At 35.7% G+C, this 27760-nt stretch overlaps 1 protein-coding gene across 1 annotated transcript; it reads left to right on the top strand.

Moving 5' to 3' along the window:
• Positions 1–1410: 1410 nt before the first annotated feature.
• Positions 1411–26948, top strand: LOC111057129 (maltase 2). Its single transcript, XM_039439826.1, has 11 exons — positions 1411–1720; positions 2919–3098; positions 6854–7008; positions 8736–8864; positions 13285–13523; positions 14934–15132; positions 16600–16843; positions 19943–20148; positions 23518–23651; positions 25606–25766; positions 25914–26948. Exons 1-11 carry the CDS (start codon positions 1543–1545, stop codon positions 25979–25981), a joined length of 1893 nt encoding a protein of 630 aa, XP_039295760.1. The 5' UTR covers positions 1411–1542; the 3' UTR covers positions 25982–26948.
• The last annotated feature ends 812 nt before the right edge of the window (positions 26949–27760 follow it).

Below are 27760 nucleotides of genomic sequence, written 5' to 3'. Positions count from 1 at the left end.
CACAATCAAACTGAATGGATTGGATTTTATTCACACTTCAAATAGCATAAGCTTGGTGGTATTGCTATCCTTGTCTATCATTCAACCAAGCGGATAGCGCTATCTCTTTCTCGCTTTGCCTGTTGCTAGATCGTCTTTTAACATGTCGAATTTATAATTAATTAACAAAACTTCTATTTTAATTATGAAAATTCATTATGAACTATTGAAAAATATATTTTCCCTTAATAGAATTTAATTGATTATTTTAAACGAGAATGAACAGTTGATATTGAATCATAAACCTGTATCAGCTACCGTCTATAGAAGGCTTGACAACAGAGGTTCAGCAACGTTGTTGCCTATCTTTCTCCACTGCCATTATAACGTGGACCTTACTATACTAAGTTTCCCTTCATCTCTCATTATTAGTGGAATGGAAAGCGTTATGTTGTACATATAATAAACGCTGACAACTCATATTGATTCACAATTTTTTGATTTCATTTCAAATACAGTCAGCAATTATTCTATGGGAAACATTACAGTCAGGTATATTACGTTATAATGGCAGTGGAGAAAGATAGGAGAACAACGTCACCGTTTCTCTGCCTTGCCACTGCCTTCTATAGAGGATAACTGATACCGGTATATCTGATGTAATATTAACTGTTCATTCTTGTTCAGAATAATCAATGATATATTATTTTATATTCCAAGAAAACTCATTTTTTATGGCTTAACAACAAATTTTTATAATTGAGTTTCAATATTTTGTTGAATGATTGTATTTCTACATTGTTGGCAACGTTGCGGAGATAGAAAAGGATAGCAACACCAATTTCAAAAATAGGAAAAAATTATGCTTGATGAAATAAAATTGATTATTTTGAACGAGAATGAACAGTTGATATTACATTAATAAACCTGTATAAGCTACCGTCTAGGCAATGACAAGACAGAGGATCGGCAACGTTGTTCTCCAATCTTTCTCCACTGCCATTATAACGTGGACCTCACTATAGTGTTCCTAAGGAATTCTGACAGTCTAAAGTGAATATATTTCAGAGAAGTTTAAACATAAAGGTGCATACAGATATACGCGCCGCGAACATGAGCAATTCACTTTTAATCAGCTGTCTATATCTGTATTTTTACAGAAAAGGTAAGATACAGATATAAAAAGCTTGGCATCAGCTGATAAAAAGTGAATTGCCCATGTTCGCGGCGCGTATATCTGTACGCACCTCAAACACACACTCATACACAAAATTAATATTCTCAACTTACTTGACTCCTATGACAATTAATCATTGACAGATTTTTTCTCTCAAATCTTGAGAGAAAATTTTCATATCTTGAATTTTTTCTCTGTCACTCCTTATCTACAAACAACTCTTATCACACACCTTGTCTATAAATTGTGGAAAATTCAAGTATCAAGTCCATTTACTCATTGGATCGACTCGCAACTGTTCAGTATTATTATTTATTTTGATCTGTGTGGTAACGTTTGAATATATTTTTCAAAGTAAGGGTGTATTTTTATTAGCAGGTACAGCTATGAAGGGGTTGGTGGTAGTTTTTGGGGTTTTTCTTGCCCTGAATTTCGAAAATGAAGTGTCGGCTGGCTGGAAGGGTTGGAAAGGGGAGATAGACTGGTGGCAGAACACGATTATCTATCAGATTTATCCGAGGTCGTTCCAGGATTCTAACGGGGATGGTATTGGAGATTTGAAAGGTGAGTCTTCAATTTTCTCAAAAGCTGAACTAAGATTTATTCATGAATGAAGGAACATTGGTTAGAACAAAGAGTATACTGTGTGTAAAGATTGGACAGTTTTTTGAAGTAAAATGTTGATATTAATGTATTGAACAATATAGGATAATTGTTTGAGAATTTAATGTAGTGGAACATAAATGGTGACTGAAAAAAAACACATTATTGGAAAGAATTAAGCACCCCTGCAATGCCAGTGGTACCTTTTTTCACTTGAAACTATTAGGTTAAATATCTCCCGAAAAAATGTTACGAAACTAACAAAAATCAAAATGATTCTCAGGTTTGATTCATTTCAAAGACAAAGATTCTTGCTATTCGATGGAATATGATATTTAGGAAGAAAGGAATATAATATTTGGAAGGATGATTTTACCAAACATAATTTGTTTGGAGCTATTATGGAGTACTGGTACAATATGTTTGGAGAATATATCATAACTTTTTCCTACAGTTACCTTGAAAAGTTGCCATTGCTGCACTGATTACAGAACGCAAAGAATCACTTTTCCGCTCTATTGCGGGAAAAATTTTTCCTGCACTCCAGGTTTGCAACATGGCAACGCAAAATAGTTAGTAGGTTATATGGAGCACCAGTGCAGCAAAATCAAAATTAAGTTGGTAACTGTGGTATAGTGTGGTGGTGCACGTTATAAGAATCTTGAGGGGGTGGACAACAGTGGATGACAGCCATCACATTCAGCACACAGCCATTCAAACACATATACTACATTCTATTTTATTTATTAATAATAAAATTACACAGATTTACATTTGATGGATTTCAGGCAATTTTAACTATAATTGTCCACTTTTCATATTCAATGGTAGGCTAACTGTAGGAAAAACTTAATGTGAAATACGTGCGCAAAGTTCCTCTGCTGCACTCAACAAACCATTCCTTACTCGCCTACGGCTGGGGCGTAAACGTTTCTTTCGGTGCAGCAAACTGTCACTTTGCGCACTAGTTGCACAAATAACTATTTCTAGTTGCAATCAGTCATCTACAAGATGTTTCATCCGTTGATATTGTGAAGAGAAGAGCTACTACTCATCCTTATTAAATTTTAGTTACGAGTATCTTACAATTCCTCCATTACATTCCGATTTCATCTCAACTGTGTTTCAATTCTAAACTATAGATTTTTCCACTTTTTAGGTATTGAATCAAGACTAGACCATCTGAAAGACACAGACATAGGAACGTTCTGGATGTCACCCATCTTCAAATCACCCATGGCCGATTTGGGATACGATATTGCCAATTACACAAATGTGGATCCCATTTTTGGAACCATACAGGATTTCAAGGATCTGATGAGAAAGGCTAAAAAGAAAGGTATGTGATACACAAATAACTAAAAAAAACTACCTTTTGGTAACAGAGTTAATAACTACTTAACTACTGATATGAGTTAGTACTTTGATAATTCTTAACTACTAACTATTGATAATTCTAGGCTGATCATCACAATTTCATGTTTTCAAATTTATATTTATTTACTTGTCATAAACAGTAATACATGGGCCTGTTTGCACAAAAGATGGTTAAATTTTAACCGTGATTAATTTCACGAGAACCAATGAGAGAAGGCCTTCTTCATAGACGGCTTCTCGGATTGTGGAATTAATCACGATTAAAACTTAACCGGCTTTTGTGAAACTAGCACATAGTGTGATAAACAATTTTCTTACAATGTGTTCGAAAACTATTGATGAGAAGTACTGATAAGGCCTTTTTTTTTTAATATTATTATATTCTCTCCCTCCACTTATGTCTCTTGCCAATTAGCTAGATGAATAGAATATTATCTATAGTTATTCCAAATTGCTTTTTTCATATCATATTATACAGTTCAATCATTATTTTCTCAGTCTATTATGTAAATCCATCTATAATTTTGCTGTATTGGAGTATATAAGTCTATAAACCAATTATATTGTAATCTACATAAATAAAGTACTCATTCAATCAATCAATCCACCTTACGAGAAATACACTGGATTCAACCTTTCACATTTTCAACCTGATCAAAGTCTAAATAAAAGTTGAATAAAACGACTTGAAATTCAACTAATTATCATTTATCAACTAATTTCTAAAAAAAAACAATTAAAGCTTGTTACACAATTATCAATCTCAACTAAACTGAAAATTGGAACATGAAGCAGCAGAAAGAATAATATAGTACGAAAGAAGCCATACGATTGGTAGTTGCTTGACCTTTCAAGGTTGGAGTTTGTCAATGACCGAGACAAGACACGCCCACAATGAGCGGAGCATATAAACTAAAGTTAGGCCGCGGCTCCACTGGCCGTAGTTGATCGCGCCGTAATTTTCGCGCGCTACACGCGACAGTTGGGTGGCTCCACCGGCAACAGAGAACGAACTGCAATCCGTCGCGCCGCCGTGGCTTCACTAGCAGTAGAAGTCAGTCAGTGTGCCGGTAGACGTGACCGATAACGATCATGCGCACGTTAACATTCGTAATGTTTTTGTACTCAGTGTACTTTTAGTTTAGAGACGACGCCGGTTACAGAAGATAAAATGGTGGATTCATCCAATACTAAGCAACAAGATGTCTGAAGGCATGGTCCACACGTTGCATAGCAAGTTACAAAAGTATTCAGACAAGTTTTATGAATTTTATCTCATGTCTCAAAAATCCTTGCTACTTGGTCGGTAGTTGGCACTGGACTGAGACGCAACCAACGCTGCAGTCTACAGCTAGTGGCGCCAAGGTAGTGGCGGCAAAATGTAGCAGTAGAATAGGACGGGTTCCATTGCGCGCGACACTACATTCTGTGGCGCGCCTCAAATGTTTCACGCTGCAGACTGTCGCTAGTGAAGCCACCTCCTTTTGTTTCCTGCCTTCTCATTTCTCTGACTTACCAACCGCACTTTGTAGCGCGATCAGCTACGGCCAGTGGAGCCGCGGCCTTATGAGACACCGTTTCGTAACAACAAACATTGAAAAACTCATTAACTAATTATTATCAAATGTTAATCCAAAGTTGAAATCTGAGCAAATATTCATTAGCATTTGAACAAAAGCGATTTCTCATTAGTTTCCGTCTGTAGACTTATTAACTAACTGTAAGTTACTAGCAATCTCAATTATAAATAATTGGAAAATACCTATGAAATAGTTCGTTTTTTATGAATAGTTGTTTCGTAACAACAAACATTGAAAAACTCATTAAATAATTATTATCAAATGTTAATCCAAAGTTGAAATCTGAGCAAATATTCATTAGCATTCAAACAAAAGCGATTTCTCATTAGTTTCCGTCTGTAGACTTATTAACTAGCTACAAGTTACTTGCAAACTCAATTATAAATTGAAAAATACCTATAAAATAGTTTTATATGACAGAACAACAATAATTACAAGAGTATAAAAGTAGTATTTTATAAACATTATTATAATAAAGGAAAGAATTAATCATTTTTGAACAATTAAATTACGACATAGCAGTCAGGTATTTATAAATAAAATCTATTAGCTTCTACTCACATTAGTGGAGCGCTTTTGGAGACTAGGCCCTTCATCAACACTGAAACAAATGGAAACAAACATTGAAGAAATAATATTTATAACTTATACATGCACGGGATAGGAAATCCACGAACGACTCATCATCACTTCTGAACTGTTCAACTAATTGACCGAGCGAAGTGAGGTCTAAGATTCAAGTCGACGGTTTGCCATTTCTCTTTATGTTTAAATGTTCAAATGTTTAAATGTTGCGCATTTACGGCGAAACGCGGTAATAGATTCTCGTGAAATTTGACAGGTATGTTCTTTTTTTAATTGCGCGTCGACGTATATACAAGGTTTTTGGAAATTTTGCATTTCAAGGATAATATAAAAGGAAAAAGGAGCCTCCTTCATACGCCAATATTAGAGTAAAAATCAGACTATAGAATTATTCATCATAAATCAGCTGACAAGTGATTACACAGATGTGTGGAGAAGCCAGTCTATTGCTGTATTTCCATAAGGTCTATAGTTTCAATCAGCTACTTGTGGATGAGAATACTGCGTGAGGTCTACTTTTCACAGAACTACTAGTTAACTTAAAATCCTGCATATAGAATCCTAATTTATCGAGGATGGTTATAGGCCTATTTAAAATCCTTCAAGATTTCAGTAAATCAAGTTTTCAGTTTGTCGAATTTTTAATCAAACCCTAACGGAGCACGGGTTACCTGCTAGTTATTAATAAATTGCAACAATAGTAGGAGATAAAATATGCATCAGTGAAGGAGGTTTATAGTGAGGTCCACGTTATAATGGCAGTGGATAAAGATAGAAGAACAGCCTTGCCTATTCTCTGCCTTAATCAATTATATTTCTACTTTGTCAAAAACAGAGCTGGCATCGTTGCGGAATTAGAAAATGATAGTACTACCTGCTTTGTCGAATGATAGACAAGGATAGCAACATCAAAGTTAATACTGTCATTATAACGTGGACCTCACCATACAGCACAATAAGATGAATAGAAGAGTTTTTAATTTTGATTTTTTCTTATATTTCCTCAAAAGTTCTCACAACCTAATGTTACTTACAAAGGTGTAATTCTAAAACTTTGATCCGCTCTATCGTTGTATGATGTAGCTATCATTATAAAGTGCTACAGCTTTCATTTATTTTATCCATTTATACAATAAGTACATTATCGAAATGATAGAGAGAGGGAAAATAAGGTAACCTTGTGCTATTCCCTCTTCCAAATTTAGATAAGGTTACACATAGTCCCAAATAGGTCAAGTCTCTTAGCTGCTTACTTCACGAAATTTTCAGTCCTTAATCATTGTCACAAAGTAGATTTTTTGAAGTCTTTTAGTTGCTTACTTCACGAAATTTTCAGTCCTTTATTATTCTCACAAAGTAGATTTTTCAAAGTCTTTCAGTTGTTTACTTCACAAATTTTTCAGTCCTTAATTATTCTCACAAAGTAGATTTTTGAATTTAGATGCTTCAAAAACCATCAAAAGTTTTGTTGAAAAAGAAAAGCGTCAACTGCTATGTTCTGTTAAACATTTGTCAACGATTATTTTACAATTTCTCCTTCGAATTTTCACAGGTCTGAAGGTTCTCAACGATTTTGTTCCCAACCACTCGAGTGATGAATGCGAATGGTTTAAGAAATCGATAAAGAGAATCGAGCCCTATACTAACTACTATATCTGGAAGGACGCTAAACTTGTAGATGGGAACAGGACTGTGCCTAACAACTGGGTGAGTAGAAGAAATAGAAAGGAAAATAAAAATCTCAGTAGCCTTTATGAATAATTATTTAATCACTTGAAAATGGCATCAATGTCTGAAACATGTTGTGATTAAATAATTCATATAGGGTACTGAGATTTTTATTTTCCTTTCTACTTCTATAAAAGTAGCCCTATACAGAAAAGAGATAAATTGGGTGAGTAGCTTAAACTTGATCAAGTTGAAATTTATAGTGGGATCCACCTTATAAAGGCAGTATTTGATCAACATTGGTGCTGCTATCCTTGTCTATCATCCTTGTATCATCTTTGTTTAATCTTCCCACAGTGAGGTCCACGTTATAATGGCAGTATTTGACTAACATTGATACTGCTTTCCTTGTCATCCTAGAAATCCCGGGCTCGAACCCACTCAGAGCCAAAAGTTTTTGAACAGGTCACTCTCGTGTTATCGGATGGGCACGTTAAACTGTCGGTCCCGGCTAAAGTGGGACAGTCGTAAGGCCCATTGATGGCTTAAATTATGTATATTCAGGCGAGGTGGAATTTCCGTCAAGGACTCCCCACCAATAAAAGCCATACGAATATTATTTTATAGTGAGGTCCACGTTATAATTTGGTGTTGCTATCCTTGTCTATCATTCAACAAAGCAGATATTGCTATTCTTCTCTAGCTCTGCAACGTTGCTGGATCGTTTTTCATCAATGTAGAAATATAATTCATTAACAAAATATTCATTCTCAATTTATAAAACTCCATCATTTTCAATCTTTGAAAAATATACTTTCAGGACGAATAAAATATAATTGATTATTTTAAACAAGAATGAACAGTTGATATTACATCAGATATACCGGTATTAGCTATCCTCTATAGAAGGCAATGGCAAGGCAGAGATTCGGCAACGCTGTTCCAATATCTTTCTTCACTGCTCTTATAACGTGGTACCCACTACCATAGTCGAGTGAAATTACTCAATTCATAACGACTACGATGTTCTCAGCACTTAAGTTATCATGAGCCTATTCACTTTATTTAATAATAAATAATTTGAAATAAATATTTTTGTAAATAATCTCGTACTTAACAAATGCTATCGAGAGAAGAATTCAAGTTCAAGTGTTTTCAATAAGAGCTCTCCAAATTGTCAACTATAATTGATTGATAGAGTCTTGAGAAATTATCTGAGTCGAATAGTTTTAATTAGTTTTTCGTATAGAATTCCTGTGAAACATTGATAGATTGAACTGTTCATTTGGATCATTGAGTACCTACTATGAACCAATTCAATTGAATTTGACATTTAATCGTAGAGTTGTGTGTTCATGATTTTCAGTTCAATGTCATAGCTTCAACAACTTTTGTAATTGGAAACTTTTGGAATACATAATACAGTAAAAATAGAACTAAATCTATGACAATGACATCGCTCAATATTTTCCGTCGGTCCAAGCTGCCTAAAAAGCAGTCGTTAGGTCATGTCAGAGGCCCTGAAATTGATCAGTTGCGACCTGAAAACTCTGACTCCAGACCTGAGCCAGCCACCAGGTCTCTCGTATTATTATTATCGCTGATTTTCTCCACATAAAATCGATATAACACAAATCGATTCATTAGAGAATGAACAGAAGCCAGCTTATACGACTTAAAACTCATGAGAATTTAGAACTTATGAACTCTTATAAATTTGCGAAATAGGTGTTCAATTACGTAATTATTTTCGTATATTTTCACAGCAAAACCTTTTCGGGACAGGAAGTGCTTGGGAATGGAACGAGGAAAGAGGTCAATACTACTACCATAACTTCCATAAGAAACAACCCGACCTCAATTACAGAAATGAAACTGTTATTGCAGCTATGGAGGTAAGTAATCAATCAATTTAAAAATATCATCAAATCATTGAAAAATGAAATATCTATCCATTCATCACGATACATTGGTATCTTCACATCGTTAGGTCATGTCAGAAGCCCTGAAATTGATCAGTTGCGACCTGAGAGCTCTGACACCAGACCTGAGCCAGCTAGGTCCCTCGATATTATTATTGAAATGAATTATGATTTAATAATTTAATCAGAATTACACAACTTACAGAAAAGTACCACAGGCTTATAAGCCCAAAACGGTTACAATAATTGAGGTGAATAATTCACCTTCTGTAGGTGACAAATTAATCGATAATACAGGGTCTTTCTAAATGATGGGCCCATTTTTAAAAATTGGTATTTATTGAAGTAAAGTTACAAAATGGACAAACTTTATACCAATGGAAAGAAAAAGTTTCAACGTTTTTTTTTATACCTTACAAGTGTTGAATGTGGCCTCCGGCTGCTGCACGGCAAACATCTACGCGGTAGCCAAACTCGTCCCACACGCGAGAAAGCAAAGCGTATCTGGTGTTTTTTTTTGTGTATTTGAGAAGTTGATATTGTGGTAATTATTCATATTGAATGAAAAAGACTAAGAAATTGTCAAAAACCACAGATTTTTGTTAAGAATATGTGGCTTTTGACAATTTCTTAGTCTTTTTCATTCAATATCTGGTGTTATTGAGTGCACGGCAGCAGTGACACGGTTCCGCAGATCGTGCAGCAGCCGGAGACCATATTCAACACTTGTGAGGTATTAATAAAAAAACCTTGAAACTTTCTCTTTCCATCGGTATAAAGGTCGTCCATTTTGCATTTTTACTTTAATAAATACCAATTTTTGAAAATGGGTCCATCATTTAAAAAGACTCTGATTATAAAAATTTGACTGAGTCATTGTCAATATTGTAGAACCGTTCCATAATTGAATAAAAACACAAATCTGTTGTCAAATTCTATACAGTTTTATTTGGTACACTAAGTGCCAGTTGCACAACAGCCGGTTAAATTTTAACCGTGATTAATTCCACGAGAACCAATCAGAGAAGCCGTCTTTTCAAAAACGCCTTCTCTGATTGGTTCTCGTGAAATTAATCACGGTTAAAATTTAACCGGCTGTTGTGCAACCGGGTCTAAGGGCCGGTTTCCGAGCTCGGGATTAAGCTAAGTCCTAGACTTTAAACAGCTGGAGTCAGAAAACTGGCTTTCCAAAACGGGGCGTAGTCGCAGCTTCTATAACAGTAGTCGTAGTTTTTATTTTCTTATTTCTTTAATTGTAAACGTTTTTCCTTGACGTAATTAGACATTCTCAAATAATTCAAAATAGCTGAAACTTTACACTATTATCTCTCTATTTTATTTTGCGTTCAATTTTCTAGTTTTTCGAAATTTAATTCAAACATGACTATGACAATGACTGCGATACGCCACGTTTCGGAAAGCCAATTTTCTGACTCCAGCTGTTTAAAGTCTAGGACTTAGCTAAATCCCGAGCTCAAAAACCGGCCCCAAGTGTACTTAATACCGAATATAAAACTGTGTAAAATTTGACAACTATAATATGTGTTTTTATTCAACTCTGTATTATCATAGAGTAACAATAGCATAAGTAGATATCCCATGGTATAGGGCGTTTATGTCGCAACTTTTACTGTTATCTCAAGCCGATTACTGTCGATTATTGTCAATTTTTACTGTTTTGTTGGGGTGAGAGTGTATAAACGGCACAATATGAGAGACTACCAGCGTCATAAAGCTTCACAGAAAAGAACTACGTGGACTATCAGCTTGAGATAACAGTAAAAGTTGCGACATAAACGCCCTATACCATGTTATATCTACTTATGCTATTGTTTCTCTATGGTATTATGTTCTAGATTTGATGCCATAGAGACAAGAAGCTAATTGACTATTAAAATTCATTGTGATCAATGATTAAGTGATTGTTTCAATAGATAGATAGGCCTATACGATTGAGTGAATAATTTACCTATTGTACAATCATAGTAATTGATATTCATGTCCTAGATCAACTACAGGTTACTATTTCATTATTTCAACACAATTAGCAGTAACACTGATGAGTTGACAAAAATTTGGAGTGAGTTTTACTAGACCTGTAAAAATCTGATCTGGCGATATTGTATCATCAACTTCTACCTGAATTTTTATTCTATTTTTAGTCTACTCTCAGCATGAACAGAATAAGGAAAACTCATTCCAAGATGAATACAATATTTTGGCAATGGAAAGTGTCTGGAATCTGATTAGGGTGTTAAAACCTAATAATTATTGTCAATTTGTTTTTCAGGGAATTCAAAAGAAGTATTCATCTACGAAGCAATGGTATTGTAATGCTTTTTGTGTAGTTGAGAAGTTGATATTGTGGTAATTATTCATAAAATCGGGGCACCGAGCTTCGCTCGTTATTCTTATTTATTGATAAACAGAACACAATTATCTTAAATGATCGTGTTTATATTTCACAGCTGGCTATACGTCATCTTATGAATTTCGGAGATGCGATATTTTGATTTTTCACATACTCAATTTTTTACTATCCACAGCTGTTTCAGCCAAGGATGAATTATCCTTTTAATGTCGTTCAGCGAGTTTTCTCAAGGATGAAGCCTAGTGCAATCGAGTCTTTATATCATAAACCTACTATGTTCCAAATTTCGTAAAAATTGTTAGAGCCGTTTTCGAGATCCGTTTAACATAAATAACCAGATATAAAAATAAACAGTTATAAAAATAACTAGTTATAAAAATAACCAGATATAAGAATAACCAGATATAAGAATAACCAGATAAATAAATACAGAAATTGTTCGCTCAATATGATAGGATTAAATTGAAAATACTAAGAAATTGTCAAAAACCACAGATTTATTGATCTACAATAGATTTATTGTACTTAGAAAGACCGGTTTCGGTTGTTACCCAATTGTCTCCAGTTTATCAGAGATTGACAATGGTGTAACAACCGAAACCGGTCTTTCTAAGTATCAATAAGTCTGTGTTTTTTTGACAATTTCTTAGTATTTCCATTTAATTACTATTGTAATGCATTTTATATTTTTTTACTACTGGCAGGTAACCCGTGCTCCGCAATGGTCTATTTTTAAACTTGACAAACTGAAAACTTGACCGAGAGAAATCTTGAAGAGTTTCAAATAGGCCTAGAACCATCCTCAGTTGATTAAGATTCTATATGCAACATTTCAAGTTGATCAGTTGAGTAGTTGAGACGTGATGATGCGTCAATCATAATTTTCTCATCCCGTACGTGTATAAGCCACTTCTTTCCTTTATTATAGTACTAGCAGGTAACCCGTGCTTCGCAAGGGTCTATTTCAACTTGAAAAACTGAAAACCTGACGTAATGATATCTAGAAGAATTGAAAATAGGCCTATACGAATCCTCGGTTAATTAAGAATTTATATGCAACAATATAAAGTGAATCAGTCCATTAGCTCAGGCGTAAGGTCCACGTTATAATGGCAGTGTGTGATTTGCAATGGTGTCGCTATCCTTGTCTATCGTTCAACAAAGCAGAAGGCGCTATCTCTCTCACGCATTGCGATGTTGCCACATCGTTTATCAACAATGTAGAAATTCAACTAATTGACAAAATATTTATTCTCAATCATAGAAATTTATTATTGAATCTTTAAAAATAAATTTTCTTGACAAATAAAATATGATTAACTAATTTCAACAATAGTGAACAGTTAAATTGATCAGATATAACAGTATCAGCTGTTTGGGTGGCAAGGCTGAGGTATGGCCCACCCTTTTCTCCTATCTTCCTACACAAAACATTATAACGTGCACCTCACTATAGTAGTTATTTTTAGTGAAGCTATGTGACGCTGGTAGTCTCTCATACTGTGCCCTTCTTACACTCTCACACTCACAACAAAACAGTAATAATAGACAGTAGTCGACTTGAGTTAACAAGAAATCGGCTTGAATTTTGAACATAAAGGACCTATACCATGGAATATCTCCTTATGTTATTATTTCTTAATGGCAATATCCACACTTAGCTCATATGGAACTCTCACTGCACTTGACCTCACAAAGTTTTAATCTATTTTTTAAACTTTGTTGTAGTTCTGACACTGTGTTACTTGTAAATATTTGAAAAACACTTACTTTTCTTGGAGTATTGAGGAATGCATTTCACTCCGGAAGAGGAGCTTCATCAGCCTCGAGGCTTCATCAACCATAAGGCTGATGAAGCTCATCTTCAAGAGTGAAATGCATTCCTCAATACTCCAAGAAAAGTAAGTGTTTTTCAATTATTTACAAGTAACACAGTGTCAGAACTACAACAGCAGAGTTATTATATAGTGTTTCGTCATGGAGAGCAACTTCAATATATATATATTTTTTTAATTTCGACAGGAAGTAATGAAGTTCTGGCTGGACCTGGGTGTGGATGGATTCCGTATGGATGCTCTCAAATACATGGTGGAAGACAAGGACTTCAGAGACGAGATCATGATCGATGAGGATGGACCCGTCACTTATGACAACATGTACCACAACATGACTTCCGAACTACCAGAAACAATTGCCATCATCAAGAGGTGGAGAAAGTTCATAGAGAACTATCGGCTCAATGCTGAGGAGAAACATACTAGGTAACATCCAAAATACTATATACCTACTGATTTCTCAAATTACTAATTTGATTTCTCCTTCTTCATCTCTTGTTATTTGTCTTGTTCTTGTTCATTATTTTTCTCTTTCTGATTAATTTGTTGACTATCTTCCTCGATTGTTTCTCTTTTCCTTTTTCTCTCATTCTCCTGTTGTTGACTATCTTCCTCTTTTTCCTCTTCCTCTCATTCTTCTGTATTCTGCTGTATATTTCCTTCACATTTTCTGCTGTGTCTCTGTATTCTTGATTATTATTTTCAATCATGCTCCTTATTCAAGTTCATCTTTTCATCTTCAAGTTTTCTCATTCTTCTTCTTCTTCTTCGTCTCCTGTCTTCTCCTGTCCTCTACTTCTTCATCCGATCTTTAGATGGGTAGGATGAGTTAGGGTAAAAACATAGTGGAGCGGCGAGTTGACTCCCGCGACTGGGAGGAGAAAAGAGTTTAGTCGACAAAATGCTATCAGATAGTGATGACGAGTATTTATTGGAGAACAGTGCCCTCAAAGTTTTATGTGTAAAAGGTGTTAGGAGTTGTGCTGTGCATCCATTGAACGAAAAACGTGATACTTTAGGTGAATACCATCACCTATTTCCCCAATTAAAGGAGTATCCTGATCGGTTCTTTCAATACACCAGGATGGAGTACAGTACTCATTATTATTGCTATTATGAATTATGTGTCCAGTAGCATTTCAAATTCATTGTTTTATTATCTTTCACTTTTCATGTGTGTGTTCAAATATGTTGGATACCATTCTGTTCTGAGGTTTGCAAGATGTTATTAGGACGGTCTTTTCAATTCATGTAAATATGCGATTCTTTTAAGTTTACTACGAGACAACTTGCTTACTGGCCTACTGAAATGCAAAGAAAAAATACATCATACGTATAAGCAACCATACCTGGGCAATTATTTTCTATCCCTACTTCCTTCCATAGTTTGTCCAACGTAAACCGATTATGGTGGTCATTCATCTGTTGGTTCCATATCGGTTCACGGTTCCGTATTGACGAAATCAACAGTTCCAGGTTCATTTTGTGGTATAAATATGATGCAGTGATGAAAATATCAATCAAACAGATGGAAATACTGTACAACAAACAACCAATTACACGTTCAAATTATATACACAACCGACTGCACGGGAAGACAGGAGTCGATCTACTGGAGCAGCGCTTCAAAGAAATCGGGGGTCATTTCACGAGCGGCGAGTCAAGATTCATGTCGATGAATGAAGCGCCGCTTGCCTCGTTACTATGTCCGTGCCTACTTGATTGTATGGAAGATTTAAAAACGCGCCGCTAGACTCGCCGCTTGACTCTTGACTCGCCGCTCCACTATGTTTTTACCCTAAATTCTTCAAATTGCAATCTTTTCTGTTGGACCAGGTTGATGTTAGCAGAGGTATACGCGGACATAGATCACACGATGTCATACTATGGCACCAACGAGGAGCCCGTGGCTCATATGCCGTTCAACTTCTTCCCGATCACAGATCTGACTTTCGCCAGCAATGCCTCTGCATTCGAGGCTGTCATCAAGAAGTGGATTGACAACATGCCCGACGGTTGCTGGCCTAACTGGGTTGTAAGTACTACAGATTACATATTTAATTTTTCTTAAGGGCCCCATACACTAGGAAACTTGGATCGGCTAACTTGGTTCTTGCGAACCAACTTCCCCAGTGTATGAGGGAAATTGGCGAACCGCGAACCAAATTCGTAACGAATTCGGTCTTCAATCTGGATTAAAACTTTGTTCGGTTCGTCCGCCAGGGCGATATATTCAATATATTTTCTTCCCACAGCAGCTGCAAACTTTGACACACTCATCTCTAGACCCTGAAAGGCACTGAAGTAACGAACGGTTGTTCGCTCTCCCCACTACAGTGTGTGGGACAGATCCTACACGAACTTGGTTCCCCGAACTAAGTTCCCTAGTTTTGGGGCCCTTTACTCGTACAATATCATTCTCAAGTATGAATGATTGGAAAATGAACAACATGATTTAAGCCCAAAAGTTTATTTTGATTATTAGTCATAGTGATTATTACAATATAATGTCTATTGTGATGACAAAATGACATTATAACATTTTGGCCCGGTCGCACAAAAGCCTGTTAAATTTTAATCATGATAAAATACCTCGAGAACCAATCAGAGAAGCCTTCTTAACTGACTGGTTGAACCTTTCTTGAACCTTTGGGTAACGTTGATTTATCCAAAAAACCTTGAAAAATTCATTGATTTGAATTCGATTCACTGAGTAAATTCACACTACCTGTTCGTCTGAAATCAACTTATCTTTTCCTGAGACATCCTTGATCCATTGCATTCATTTAATTTTGTTCTCAGATCAGTTGAAAACACGATTATATACACATATTCCTGATCTTGTTTCTGAAATTAGAATTTCTATAGTGTGGTCCACGTTATAATGGCAGTGTTTGATTAGCAATGGTATTGCTATCCTTGTCTATCATTCAACAAAGCGGATAGCGCTATCTCTTTCTCGCTTTGCTCTGTTGCCAGATCGACTTATAACAATGTAGAATATTAACAAAATATTTTATCTTAGTTATGAAAATTCATTATGAAGTTTTTGAAAAATATATTTTTTTGCTTAATAAAATATAATTGATTATTTGGAACGAGAATTAACTGTTAATATTACATCAATAAACCTGTATCAGCTACCGTCTATAGAAGGAATTGATAAGACTGAGGATCGGCAACGTTGTTCTCCAATCTTTCTCCACTGCCATTATAACGTGGACCTCACTATAGTAAGTTCCACTTCAAATTCTCAGTATTAGTTAAATGGAAAGCGTTATGTGCTACTTATAAGATATGCTGACAACTCATATTGAATTCACAATTTGTGAGATTCATTTCATATTGTACAGTCAGCATTAATTTGATTAGGGAACGCTAGAGTGGGGTAAACTTTATAATGGCAGTGGAGAAATATAGGAGAACAACGTTGCAGATTCCTTGTCTTGCCACACTATCTTGGACAAGATTTCCAAAATTGTATTTCCATTTTTTTCTGTAGATTGGAAACCACGACAACTACCGTGTAGCTACCAGGATGGGCGAAGAGATGGTAGACATGATGGCGATGTTTACCATGCTGCTACCAGGCACAGTGATCACCTACCAGGGCGAGGAGGTCGGCCAAACCAACACCCTCGTGAGGCCAGACCAGTTCGTCGACCCCAACAACAATGGGCCTGGCTCAGAGATCAACCGGGACCCCCAGAGAGGACCGTTCCTATGGGATAGCTCTGACAATGCTGGTGAATTGAAATAATCATAGAATAAACTATTCCTATTTACTAATAATGATTGACCTAGCGAAGTGAGGTCTAAGATTCAAGTCGACGGTTTTGCATTTCTCTTTATGTTGATATTTATTTATGTTCCGCATTTACGGCGAAACGCGGCAGTTGATTTTCATGAAATTTTACAGGTATGTTCTATTTTGAATTTCGCGTCGACATAATTATATTCTACATAAGGTTTTTTGAAATCTTGCATTTTTAAGTTGATACATTAATTCATTCATTCATTTAATCATTCAGAATCACACAACTTACAGAAAAGTACGACAGGCTTATAAGCCCAAAACGGTTCCAATTCTAATTTATACAACAGTTCAAATAATGTAGCTAGGTTATGTGTCACTTAACATTCATCAATTAAACACTCAATTTATAATTCAAAACACACAAAAATCATTTTTAAATTGAAAAAAATACTTCTAAATTAAATTAAATCAATCACAATTAATTGAAAATTCCAAACTTTGAAAAACTATAACATTTTGAGACCGAAAAGACAAACACACTATTTAGAACTTAAATACATAAGGAAAAGGAGTCTCCTTCCATCGCCAATATTACCTTAAAAATCAGGTTATAGAATTATTCGTCTTAAATATTAATGAGCTGTCGAGTTAATTCTTAATTACATGCAATGACGCAATTAATTAATATCTCAATGTAACCATAGAGAACGTATAGAATAAGTAGTATATATCCCATGGTATAGGGCGTTTTGTCGCAACTTTTACTGTTATCCCAAGCCGATAGTTCACATAGTTCTTTCCTATGCAGCTGTGTGACGCTCGTAGTCTCTCAAATTGTGCCGTTCATACACTATCACCCCAACAAAACAGTAAAAATTGACAATAATCGACAGTAATCGGCTTGAGATAACAGTAAAAGTTGCGACATAAATTCCCTATACCATGGGATATCTACTTACGCTATTGTTTCTCTATGATGTAACTTAGTAAAAAATCAGCTGTCGTGTGGACTATTCATTGCATGCAATGACGCATGTAATCAATAACTGAAAGTAACATAGTATTTTATCTTGACCTTTCTCTGCTTTCAACTTGGACTGGCCTGTTGCCAGTATGCCTTGAAGGAGATTAGCTTTTGATGATAGCATTTTTGATACACCAACCCCAACAGCGATTAGCCGTTTTCACACCGATATCTCGCCGACATAACATACAAGAAGGATTTACTCTGATGGACAGTATTAGAGGAGGTTGTTTTTTATAACTGCACGAGGTCTGCTGTTCATAGAACTACTAGTAATATCGAGTGTCCTGGCCGGCTCCGGTCTGGTGTCAGGGTTTTCAGGTCGCAACTGATCAACTTCAGCGCCTAACTATCGACATGACATAACAGCTACTTTTTAGGCAGCCAGGACCCACGGCTCAACATGTCCATTCGAAACACAGGGGCTGCCCGAGAAAAATATCTCGCCCAGGTTGGGATTCGAACCCGGGCCTCAGGATTACAAAGCCAGCATCTTACACACTCGACTACAGCCACTTTCTATAATTAGAGTGAGGTCCACGCTACAAATTGCAGTCGAGATGAATTCGATCAATATTGATGTTGCATCTTTGTCAAGCTTCTTCGTCATCTTTGTCTTTATCATTTGACAAAGCAGATGTGATCTTATGCCACCAATACTCCATGGTGCATATGGCTCTGAAGCTCAAATTTCAACTCAATCAAATATCATCATTGACCGAAGCGAAGCTGAGGTCTTAGTTTTGACTCGATCGGCTTTTGTCTGTTTGTTTGTACCGCAGTTACAGTCGCAGTTATTGTCCGATTTGGATGAAATTTGGTATTCAAGCTCTTTGAAACAAGGCGCAGAAAAAAACGTGTAACGATTTTTGATAAGACCTCCGGTTTAAATATAAATTGTGCCGCTCTAAAATGTGCTGTATTGAATGAATGGTATCGTTGGAATGCTATCGATAGAGGACAAGAGTTGTCAGCGGTAAACCTTGAAACGTCTGAGCCGCTCCAAATCATACTGTATTTATTAACTGAAGAAAACTTCTCACTTGATTGCACCATTTCTTCCCTTTTCAACACGATATTTCCCTGTTTCATAGATGAATAGCAAAGAAAACTTCTATAATGTGTATTCTGTGATGAATAGTTTCTAGACCTACCGAACAGGCCGGAGACATCACAACTTAAAGTGCGAGATAAATTACTTCTAACATGAAGAGGAGAAACCTATTTCTCCCTCCACAGTTTGTAGCGTAGACACAGACGGACATCCTGCGCACAATTGGATGCGCCGTGTCATTTTGCTTCATGTTCTTGTGATGAACACATCTCCGTAACATACACAAACCAATATACCTGCTGACCAGTTCACTACTTGGAACATTGCCAGCAATAGATGGAGGGGAGTGTTGCCGCGTCGCGTTACAAATCTCTCTCACTCAGACACAAAAGAAGGAGAATTCTGCTAGGTAGTGGGAGTGATTAGTGGAGGATAGAGCATCGGACCTCTCCGTCTTCGAGAAAGAGCCGTGTTAAAAGTAATTTATCTCGCACTTTAGTTAGTTAGCTCTTTTTTTCGTTTGAGTATGAGATCGGAAACCGACTTGTGAGCATAAACATTCTGCATAGGCATAACAAGCCGCCATAACATTGAATCCACTTTTCATGAAAAACATTGTTAGCAGCCTCCTGTCATTGTCACCAACAAATCCATCATTTTCCGTCTCACTATCGTCTGTGAGACGATTCATCGTCTAAATTGCCTACTGCATATTCCATTATTCTATCAGTTGACCGATTTCTTATAATTGATTGTAAGAAAAGTTGTAATATTGTAAATATGGGGACAATATGAAGGTACCTCCTTGAGAGACATTTAAAAGTCCAGTGTTCCTGGAAACAATGTCTTTAGCACTTTCAATGGAGAAAATAATAGATGACATGGATAAATCTTCACAATATACTGTACTTTCTAAATGACCCTTCTCATTAGTTTGAAAGTTGTAGGCTATTCATGAGCGTGGTCTACTGTTCGCAGAACTACTAGTTAGGAATCTCTTATCTGTGCAGGTTTCACGAAACAGAAGAAACCCTGGCAGCCGATCAACCCCAACTTCTGGACGACAAACCTGAAGGCGCAAACCGAGGCGAAATACAGCCACTACCAGGTCTACAGGAAGTTGGCTAAGCTGCGTCATCATCCGACCATCCAGAGGGGAAGTCTGGAAACTCATGTCATTTCTCCATGGGTCTTCTCGTTTGTACGTCGGCTCAAGGTCAGTGCAAGATTTATTCAGAAATCATTATAAAATTTAATCAATTCATTGGGATAAAACCACTGAAAATCGTCTCAAACACTTCCTAATTGAAAGATTTTTGAGAGTGTTTTCGTTCGTATGTCGGTTTAAGGTCTGTCGGTTTGAGGTCTGTCGGTTTAAGGTATGTCGGTTAAAGGTCTGTCGGTTGAAGATCAGATTCATTGAGGAATTTTGAGATAATTCATTGAGTTAACGGAATAAAACTACTCAAAATGTTCTCAAACACTCCCAAATAATAACAATGTTGAGAGAATCTTTTTCTTGTTTGCACGTCGATTGAAGGTCAGAGGGAGGTTTTATGATAGAATCTAGGGAAAATTGATTGAATTATCTATTTATTTATTCAAAAATGATAGAACACATTATCATAAAATAATTGGAATTGGAAAAATGGGATTATAGCCCTTACAATCCCATTCCCGAATTTTGATTAAAAATTAGCCCAAAAAAGTAATGATTCTTCAGCTCTTTCAAACATGAATTTAGATCCCGAAATAATCACAAGAAATTCTGAATTATTGTGATAGAACGACTCAAAATATGGTCCCAACCACTTTCCAGTTATTAGAACATTCTTGAGACGTTCTTCTCGTTTGAGAGGATCTTCTCGACTTTAAGTCGGTTGAAGGTCAGTGAAAGATTCATTGAGAAATATTTAGAGAATTAATTAAAAATTCGACTGAGTCACTGTCAATGTTGTAGAACCGTTCCATAATGAAATAAAACACACTATATTGTCAAATTCTACCAAAAAAATATAGATATATTTTATTGACAAATAAAACGGTAGAATTTGACAATATATGTGTGTTTTTATTTCATTATAGAATTGATTAAATTATTCAAATAACATGATTGAAAATGGTCTCACACACTTCACAATGGGAACATTCTTGAGAGGGTCTTCTTCTAAGTACGTCCGTTGCCGTCAGAGGTCAGTGAGGAATCTGAGAAAAATTTAATTCAATAATCTATAGTCTATACTATACTATACTAAAGGAAAGAAATCAACTCTCTCAGAAAATGAGTACCTAGAAGTTCTGAACGGAGGAAATTGGCGGGGGCTGGTTGAATTTTGTAGAGTGGCTTGGCATTATCGGTGGTTCTTATTGGAGAATTTCAACTATTGAAGTAGGGTAAGCATATAATGATCTTACTTCGCACATTAATGAATAATTGACGAAAGATTTTCATTTACTTTAGAAAATCGATTTTTAATGTCAATTATAATATAAATAATCTCAATAACTTAAACTGTACAAATATGAACATTCAATGATAGTTTGATAAACAACATTAGTAAATTATTAACAAGTCATATGGTTCATATGATTAGAAAGAAGAAGCGTGAATGTAGAGCAACTAGCTTCTTACATCTCCCCCCCTTGAACGAGAAACTTCCTCGAAGGTGTCAATTTGCTTGAGTGACAGATGATTGGTTCACTCCCATTGATTCCGCAGGCCACTTCATACATTGAGTTTGATATTCTTCTTATAATGGGGAACGGTCCACTTCTAACTTCATCTAATTTATTTCTATTCAACTTGTTCCCTTTTTCTATATACACTAGTTCTTTTTCCTTGAAACCATATATTCTTCTGTTCTTATCACATCTCAGTTTGTTCCGTTTGTGGTTTAAATTGGAATTTTTTATTGCTTCTTCTCTGTCTATTTGTAAGTTTCGTTTTTTCTCAGTTGTGATGGTATTATTTCCAAATCCTCTCCCAATAGCAGATATCTTGGTGTAAATTTAGTAGTGCTATGGATTGTCTTGTTGTATTCTGATGTGCAACTTTCCGCTATTTTCGACCACGTCTGCGTTCTTCCTTCTGGACTATTCACTTTGCATCTAATACGATTCACCAATGTCTGGTTTAGCCGCTCATTAAGACCATTTGATTGTGGGCAATCTACCGATGTGAACACCATTGTAACACCTTTTTCGAGTAGGTAATCTCTAAACTTTTTGATTTGATAGACGCATATTCATCAGCTAATAGGATCTTGACAGAATGGTTTTGTAAGATAGGATCTAGCAAACGAATGTATCTTTAGTAGTTTGACCGCTAGAGCTTGAAGTGAATGCATATCTAGAGAAGTGATCGACCAATATGTGTAGGTATCGTTTTGTTGAGTTGTGAATGTAGAGCAACCAGCTTCTTACAAACATATATATTTATAATGTCAATTGAAACCTAATGAAATAAGACACTTTCCGACTAGCATTCTGTTCAATAGAACGTCTCTGCATTTGTTGATATTGTGGAATAGCCCATTGAGATTTTCTGTAAATTTTTTTGCTTTTATAGTGCTTAATCTCTATGTTATCTTTGATTTATTTGTATATATTGAACTTCTCTTGAATGTTCACTTTTAAATAAAGTTTTCTGTAATTCTTATTATAGATAAAATTGGAAATCTCAACTGGAGCTGACGGCGAAAGCCAAGCTTAGGATGCTATGAATTTGTATTCTTGTATATTGTGCAGTTGAAAATAGAACATTATTATTACTAAAGGAAAGAACTAGTTTATACAGTACAGGATAGAAAATTCATGAATGACGCATCATCAACAGTCTGAACTAGCGTACTGGTTAACTTGAAATTCCGCATATAGATTATTAATCTACCGAGGATGGTTATTTACCATGATTAATTACCGATGATAGGCCCATTTTCAATCCTTTAAGATTCCATTAGTTCAAGATTTCAGTTTGTCAAGTTTCTAATTACACCCTTGCAGAGCACGGGTTACCTTCTAGTTTAAAAAACGACTTTAAATGGTTTCAAAAACTTCCCAGTTTAATCAAGATATTCTTGAGAGTGTCTTTCGATTGTACGTCGGTTGAAGGGTAGTGATTGATTCATTGATTGAGAAATTGGATTATTGATTGATTGAGGCTCTGTTTTTAGGTCACTTGGAATAATATCTAATAAACTATCAACCTATAAATTCAATGTTCCACAAAGCTGCGTAGGCTACAAATTCAAACGACCATATCTAATGAACGGTAAGGAATTTTGCAAATCGGATTCCAGATTCGTGTTCCTCGCTCCAGAGAGCATAAGGTCACAAAGTTTGAGCAATTTTTATCTTACACAAAAAAATAAGAAAAATCATGGACTAACTACAACACTCGTGCGTTTTGAAACAGTAAAAAAAGTATCTCAGATTTGGCTGAAATTTGCATCATAGACGAAGCTTTATCTGAGAAAAGTCGGAGCCAAATTTTTTCATCTAGCGTTTTGAAACAGTAAAAAAAGTATGAATCTATATGAGTTACATTTTTGATAACACCAAAGAATAAAACCTTGTTTTTTTGTAGGGAGAAGACACGATTATCGTAGTCCTGAACCTTGGAAGTGAAGGAGAGACAGTGGCCGTGGGAGAGACAATCAGAGACCTGCCGGACACCCTCTCTATTATGGTGCCTAGTGTCAACTCCATTCCTGAAACTGGGTGAGTTTAATCATAGAGAAACAATAGCGTAAGTAGATATCCCATGGTATAGGGCGTTCATATCGCAACGTTTACTGTTATCTCAAGCCGATTATTGTCGATTTTTACTGTTTTTACCGGGTAAGAGTGTATAAACGGCACAATATGAGAGACTACCAGCGTCATAAAGCTTCACAGGAAAGAACTACGTGGACTATCAGCTTCAGATAACAGTAAAAGTTGCGACATAAACACCCTATACCATGGGATATCTACTTACGCTATTGTATAATTATGTATTAAACCATCTCTATGGTTTAATACATTCAAATAATCAGAAAATCATTATATTCGTCTATAAATGTAGCACTAATGAAGCCACATTATATTCCTCCATTTTCATCTGAGGATATTGTTTAGTAAAATTTGAAGTTTTAGTAAAACGATAGACAAGACTGACAAGGGTAGCAAACTAATGTTAATCAGTTGCTGACTACATAGCCTGAATCTAACTACAAACAGTATTATGCTCTCTCTCTATGGTAGAATCAAGTCAATATAGACAAGAAATTACTCTGTTAGTTCATAATATTGAACCAATAGTGAGCCCAACTACTAAATAATGAAGTCTACAGTCTAGGTGTCTAAATGATGTCTAGGTGATAAGAATAATCTGAACACAACAAAATTACAATTATATTGTAACGATTACGAATCAATAAACCATGATTTCAATGGGATTCAATCGATTTGGATCCTTAGAAAAATACTTCGTTGGTTGTCAACAAACTAGAGTCTATGTCCTGACGTAGTAGCATTAGCCAATGAGAGCTCGGTGTGGGCGTGGCCTTGTACTAAGCAGTGGAAGTGTACTTGCACCTGATTGGTCAACGTTCTGTGCTGTAGAAGACCACCAATCTGACTTCGAAATTAGAATTCAGATTCACTTTCAACAATATTATTTTTATTTGATTCGATTTGCTCAAGATTTTGTATAACACTAATCTATCTATCTATAGATATATATATATATATATATATATATATATATATATATAAGCGAAATGGCACTCACTCACTGACTGACTGACTCACTCACTCGCAGAACTAAAAATCTACCGGACCAAAAACGTTCAAATTTGGTAGGTATGTTCAGTTGGCCCTTTAGAGGCGCACTAAGAAATCTTTTGGCAATATTTTAACACTAAGTGTGGTTTTTAAGGGTTTAAAGTTAGTCTTTTAGCATGTATATTCTTCTTATTCTCTTAATTATAATTGAAAAAAGGCAAAACCATATGTTAATATAGAACTAAAATCTAGAGAGAGTACCTCTTCGAAATAGTTGTTAACTGGTAACTAAATTAATAATTTGGCAGGTTGGCATTAAGTTGAGTTGACTTTGTTAGGTTGGCACCAAGTTGAAGATTGAAATGCATTTATCGCGGGAAAATTGATTGGGCACTTCTACTTCAATTAGAGCTATTCCTGGGAAAATTATATTACTAGCCGTCAGGCTCGCTTCGCTCGCCATATCCGTTTAGCCAGACGTTTAGTCTGGACCCCCGACTGGATCGTCCTAACATATGATAAAAATGCTCGAATGAAAAATACAGGCGAGCGAAGCGAGCCTGCTGATCTCATTCTTGGACGATCCAGTCGGGGGTCCAGGGGGCGGAGCCCCCTGTCTAGACAGATACGGCGAGCGAAGCGAGCCTGACGGCTAGTCTATAATAAAAGAAAGGATTGAATAATAATACACGTACGGGATAGGAAATTCACAAATGACGCATCATCACGTCTCAACTGATTAACTTGAAATTTTGCATGTAGATTCTTAATTTAACGGGCACCCACTAGTACTTAATTAATATGAATATAAACGATACTGAATAGATACAACACACTTAATTCTTTTCATTTTTCATAGTTCTAATCATTTTTCTCTGGATTCAACAATTTCTCAATTTATTTTCAGAGTGAAAATCAACTCCAGAGCTGACCGTAACAAGCCCGCACATCTCCTGTTACTTCGTCCGAAATCAGCTGTTGTCTTGACCGACGGAGAGGTCAAAGAGGATGATGAGAACTCCCAATCGAGAACGAAGAACTCCGCTAGCAGCTCCCAAAAATCTCTACCACTCATCATCTTGGCCACTCTATCAATCTTTGCGTCTATGGCCATCTGTGTCTCCAAGAACCTATGAAGTCTGTCCAGTTTGTACGAAACCAGAGATTAGAAATCACTTCTCTACCACTCTCTATCACTTCTCTATCACTCTCTACCACTCATCATCTTGGCCACTCTATCAATCTTTGCGTCTATGGCCATCTGTGTCTCCAAGAACCTATGAAGTCTGTCCAGTTTGTACGAAGCCAGAGATTAGAAATCACTTCTCTTAGACGATATTGGTTTTATTTTCTTTTCTCTATGGCGATAATTGGAACTTTTGAAATCTTTACAGTATGTACGATACCAGGGATTAGAATTTATTACTTCTCTTACAAGAGATTAGTTTTTTTTCTCTTTGACGATAATTAGAACTTTTGAAATCTTTACAGTATGTACGATACCAGATATAAGAAATTAATTCTGTTACAAGATATTGGTTTTCTTTTCTCTATGACGATAATAATCGAGGTCAATACACACTCAGCTATGTTTAGCTAGAGATACGTCTTCGGAAGGCATAGCCATCCTATCTCTCAATTTTGTATCCACATATATTTTTAGCGTAGAGTAGCCAGGTGTGTCTCTGTACATTTAGCTACGCTAAGCTGAAATACATTCTATCTCTCAATGTTAACCCTACAGAGACACACTTACTTCATGCTAACACAGTAGACACACTGGGGAGTTGAACACCCCAATTAAATTTTGATTTTTTCTTTGAAAAATATGAAAAAAAGGGTACTTAGACCATACTTCATCATTTCTCAATTATTTTTGTGCCAAGTGCATACAGAAATCAAAAGTGAAGCACTGCTTATCAATATCTCTTGAATGTATTTAAATGGAATAAATGAGAATCGAAGTTGAATCTTGAACAAACTGGCAATAAAAATAGGAAAAATGAAGAACAATATTTGAACAAAAATAAACAATTCACTTGAATTTGTAAAATAGTAATGGTAATCTCAGATTTGAGCAGCTGGCAGTCTGTGATCTATGGTTTTGTTAAATCATGCTTTGTTGAACCATGTTTTGTTAAACCATGGTTTGTTGTGATGATTGTTTTATTAAACCGTGCCTTCTTCTGAAGGTGGTTTAGTCGAATATGATATTTATTGATCTACAATATTAAAACCGTATATTCACGACTTTTGTTCGACTCATTGAAAATCCACCTCCTTGTTAAAGCTGTGATTTATATCATTTTAATTAATTATTATCTAAATTATTAGTAACAGGTGATGATTATAAGTACATGGTAATTGAAAGGATAACTGATAATAGTTGAATATCGGGGACCAAGCTTCGCTCTGGAGTACAAAAGCATAAAAAATTTATTACGAAAGAAAAAATTATGATAACATTCATACAGAAATGTTCTAACTAATCACAGTAGATTCAGATGTATTCCCAGAGGAATGCAAAAATTTTCCCCACAAAGGCCCAGTTGCACGAATGCCGGTTAAATTTTAATCCTGATTAACTTCACTTGAACCAAATCAGAGAAGACCATTTCAGGAAGATGGATCTACTGGAATTAAACAGGATTTAAAATGAACCCGCTTTTTTACAACCGGCACTAAGTACCTGATTGAATGATTACAAAAGTTCAATAGCTGAGTCATAATTTTGACACAGTCCCACACACATGAACTCGCTCACTCACTTCCATCACTAACAGACGACGAAATAGTTATTATCAGCTGTTTTTTCAAGGATGCATAATAATTATCTTTTTAATGTCGTTCAGCAAGTTTTCCCAGGGATGAGACCTAGTGCAATCGAATCTTTATAGTATAAACCTACTATTTTCTGAATTTCGTGAGAATCGTTAGAGCCGTTTTCGAGATCCGGTGACATACAAACATAATTATAAACATCCAAACATTTAAACATATGAACAGAACTACCGTTGCTCGTTTAATAGTATAGGATTATGAAATATTCAATTAGTGATAAT

Source organism: Nilaparvata lugens, chromosome 13, assembly GCF_014356525.2.
Source record: "Nilaparvata lugens isolate BPH chromosome 13, ASM1435652v1, whole genome shotgun sequence".
Lineage (NCBI taxonomy): Eukaryota > Metazoa > Arthropoda > Insecta > Hemiptera > Delphacidae > Nilaparvata > Nilaparvata lugens.
The sequence above is the reverse complement of the archived record's forward strand: the minus strand, read 5'-3'. Positions and strand labels throughout refer to the sequence as shown.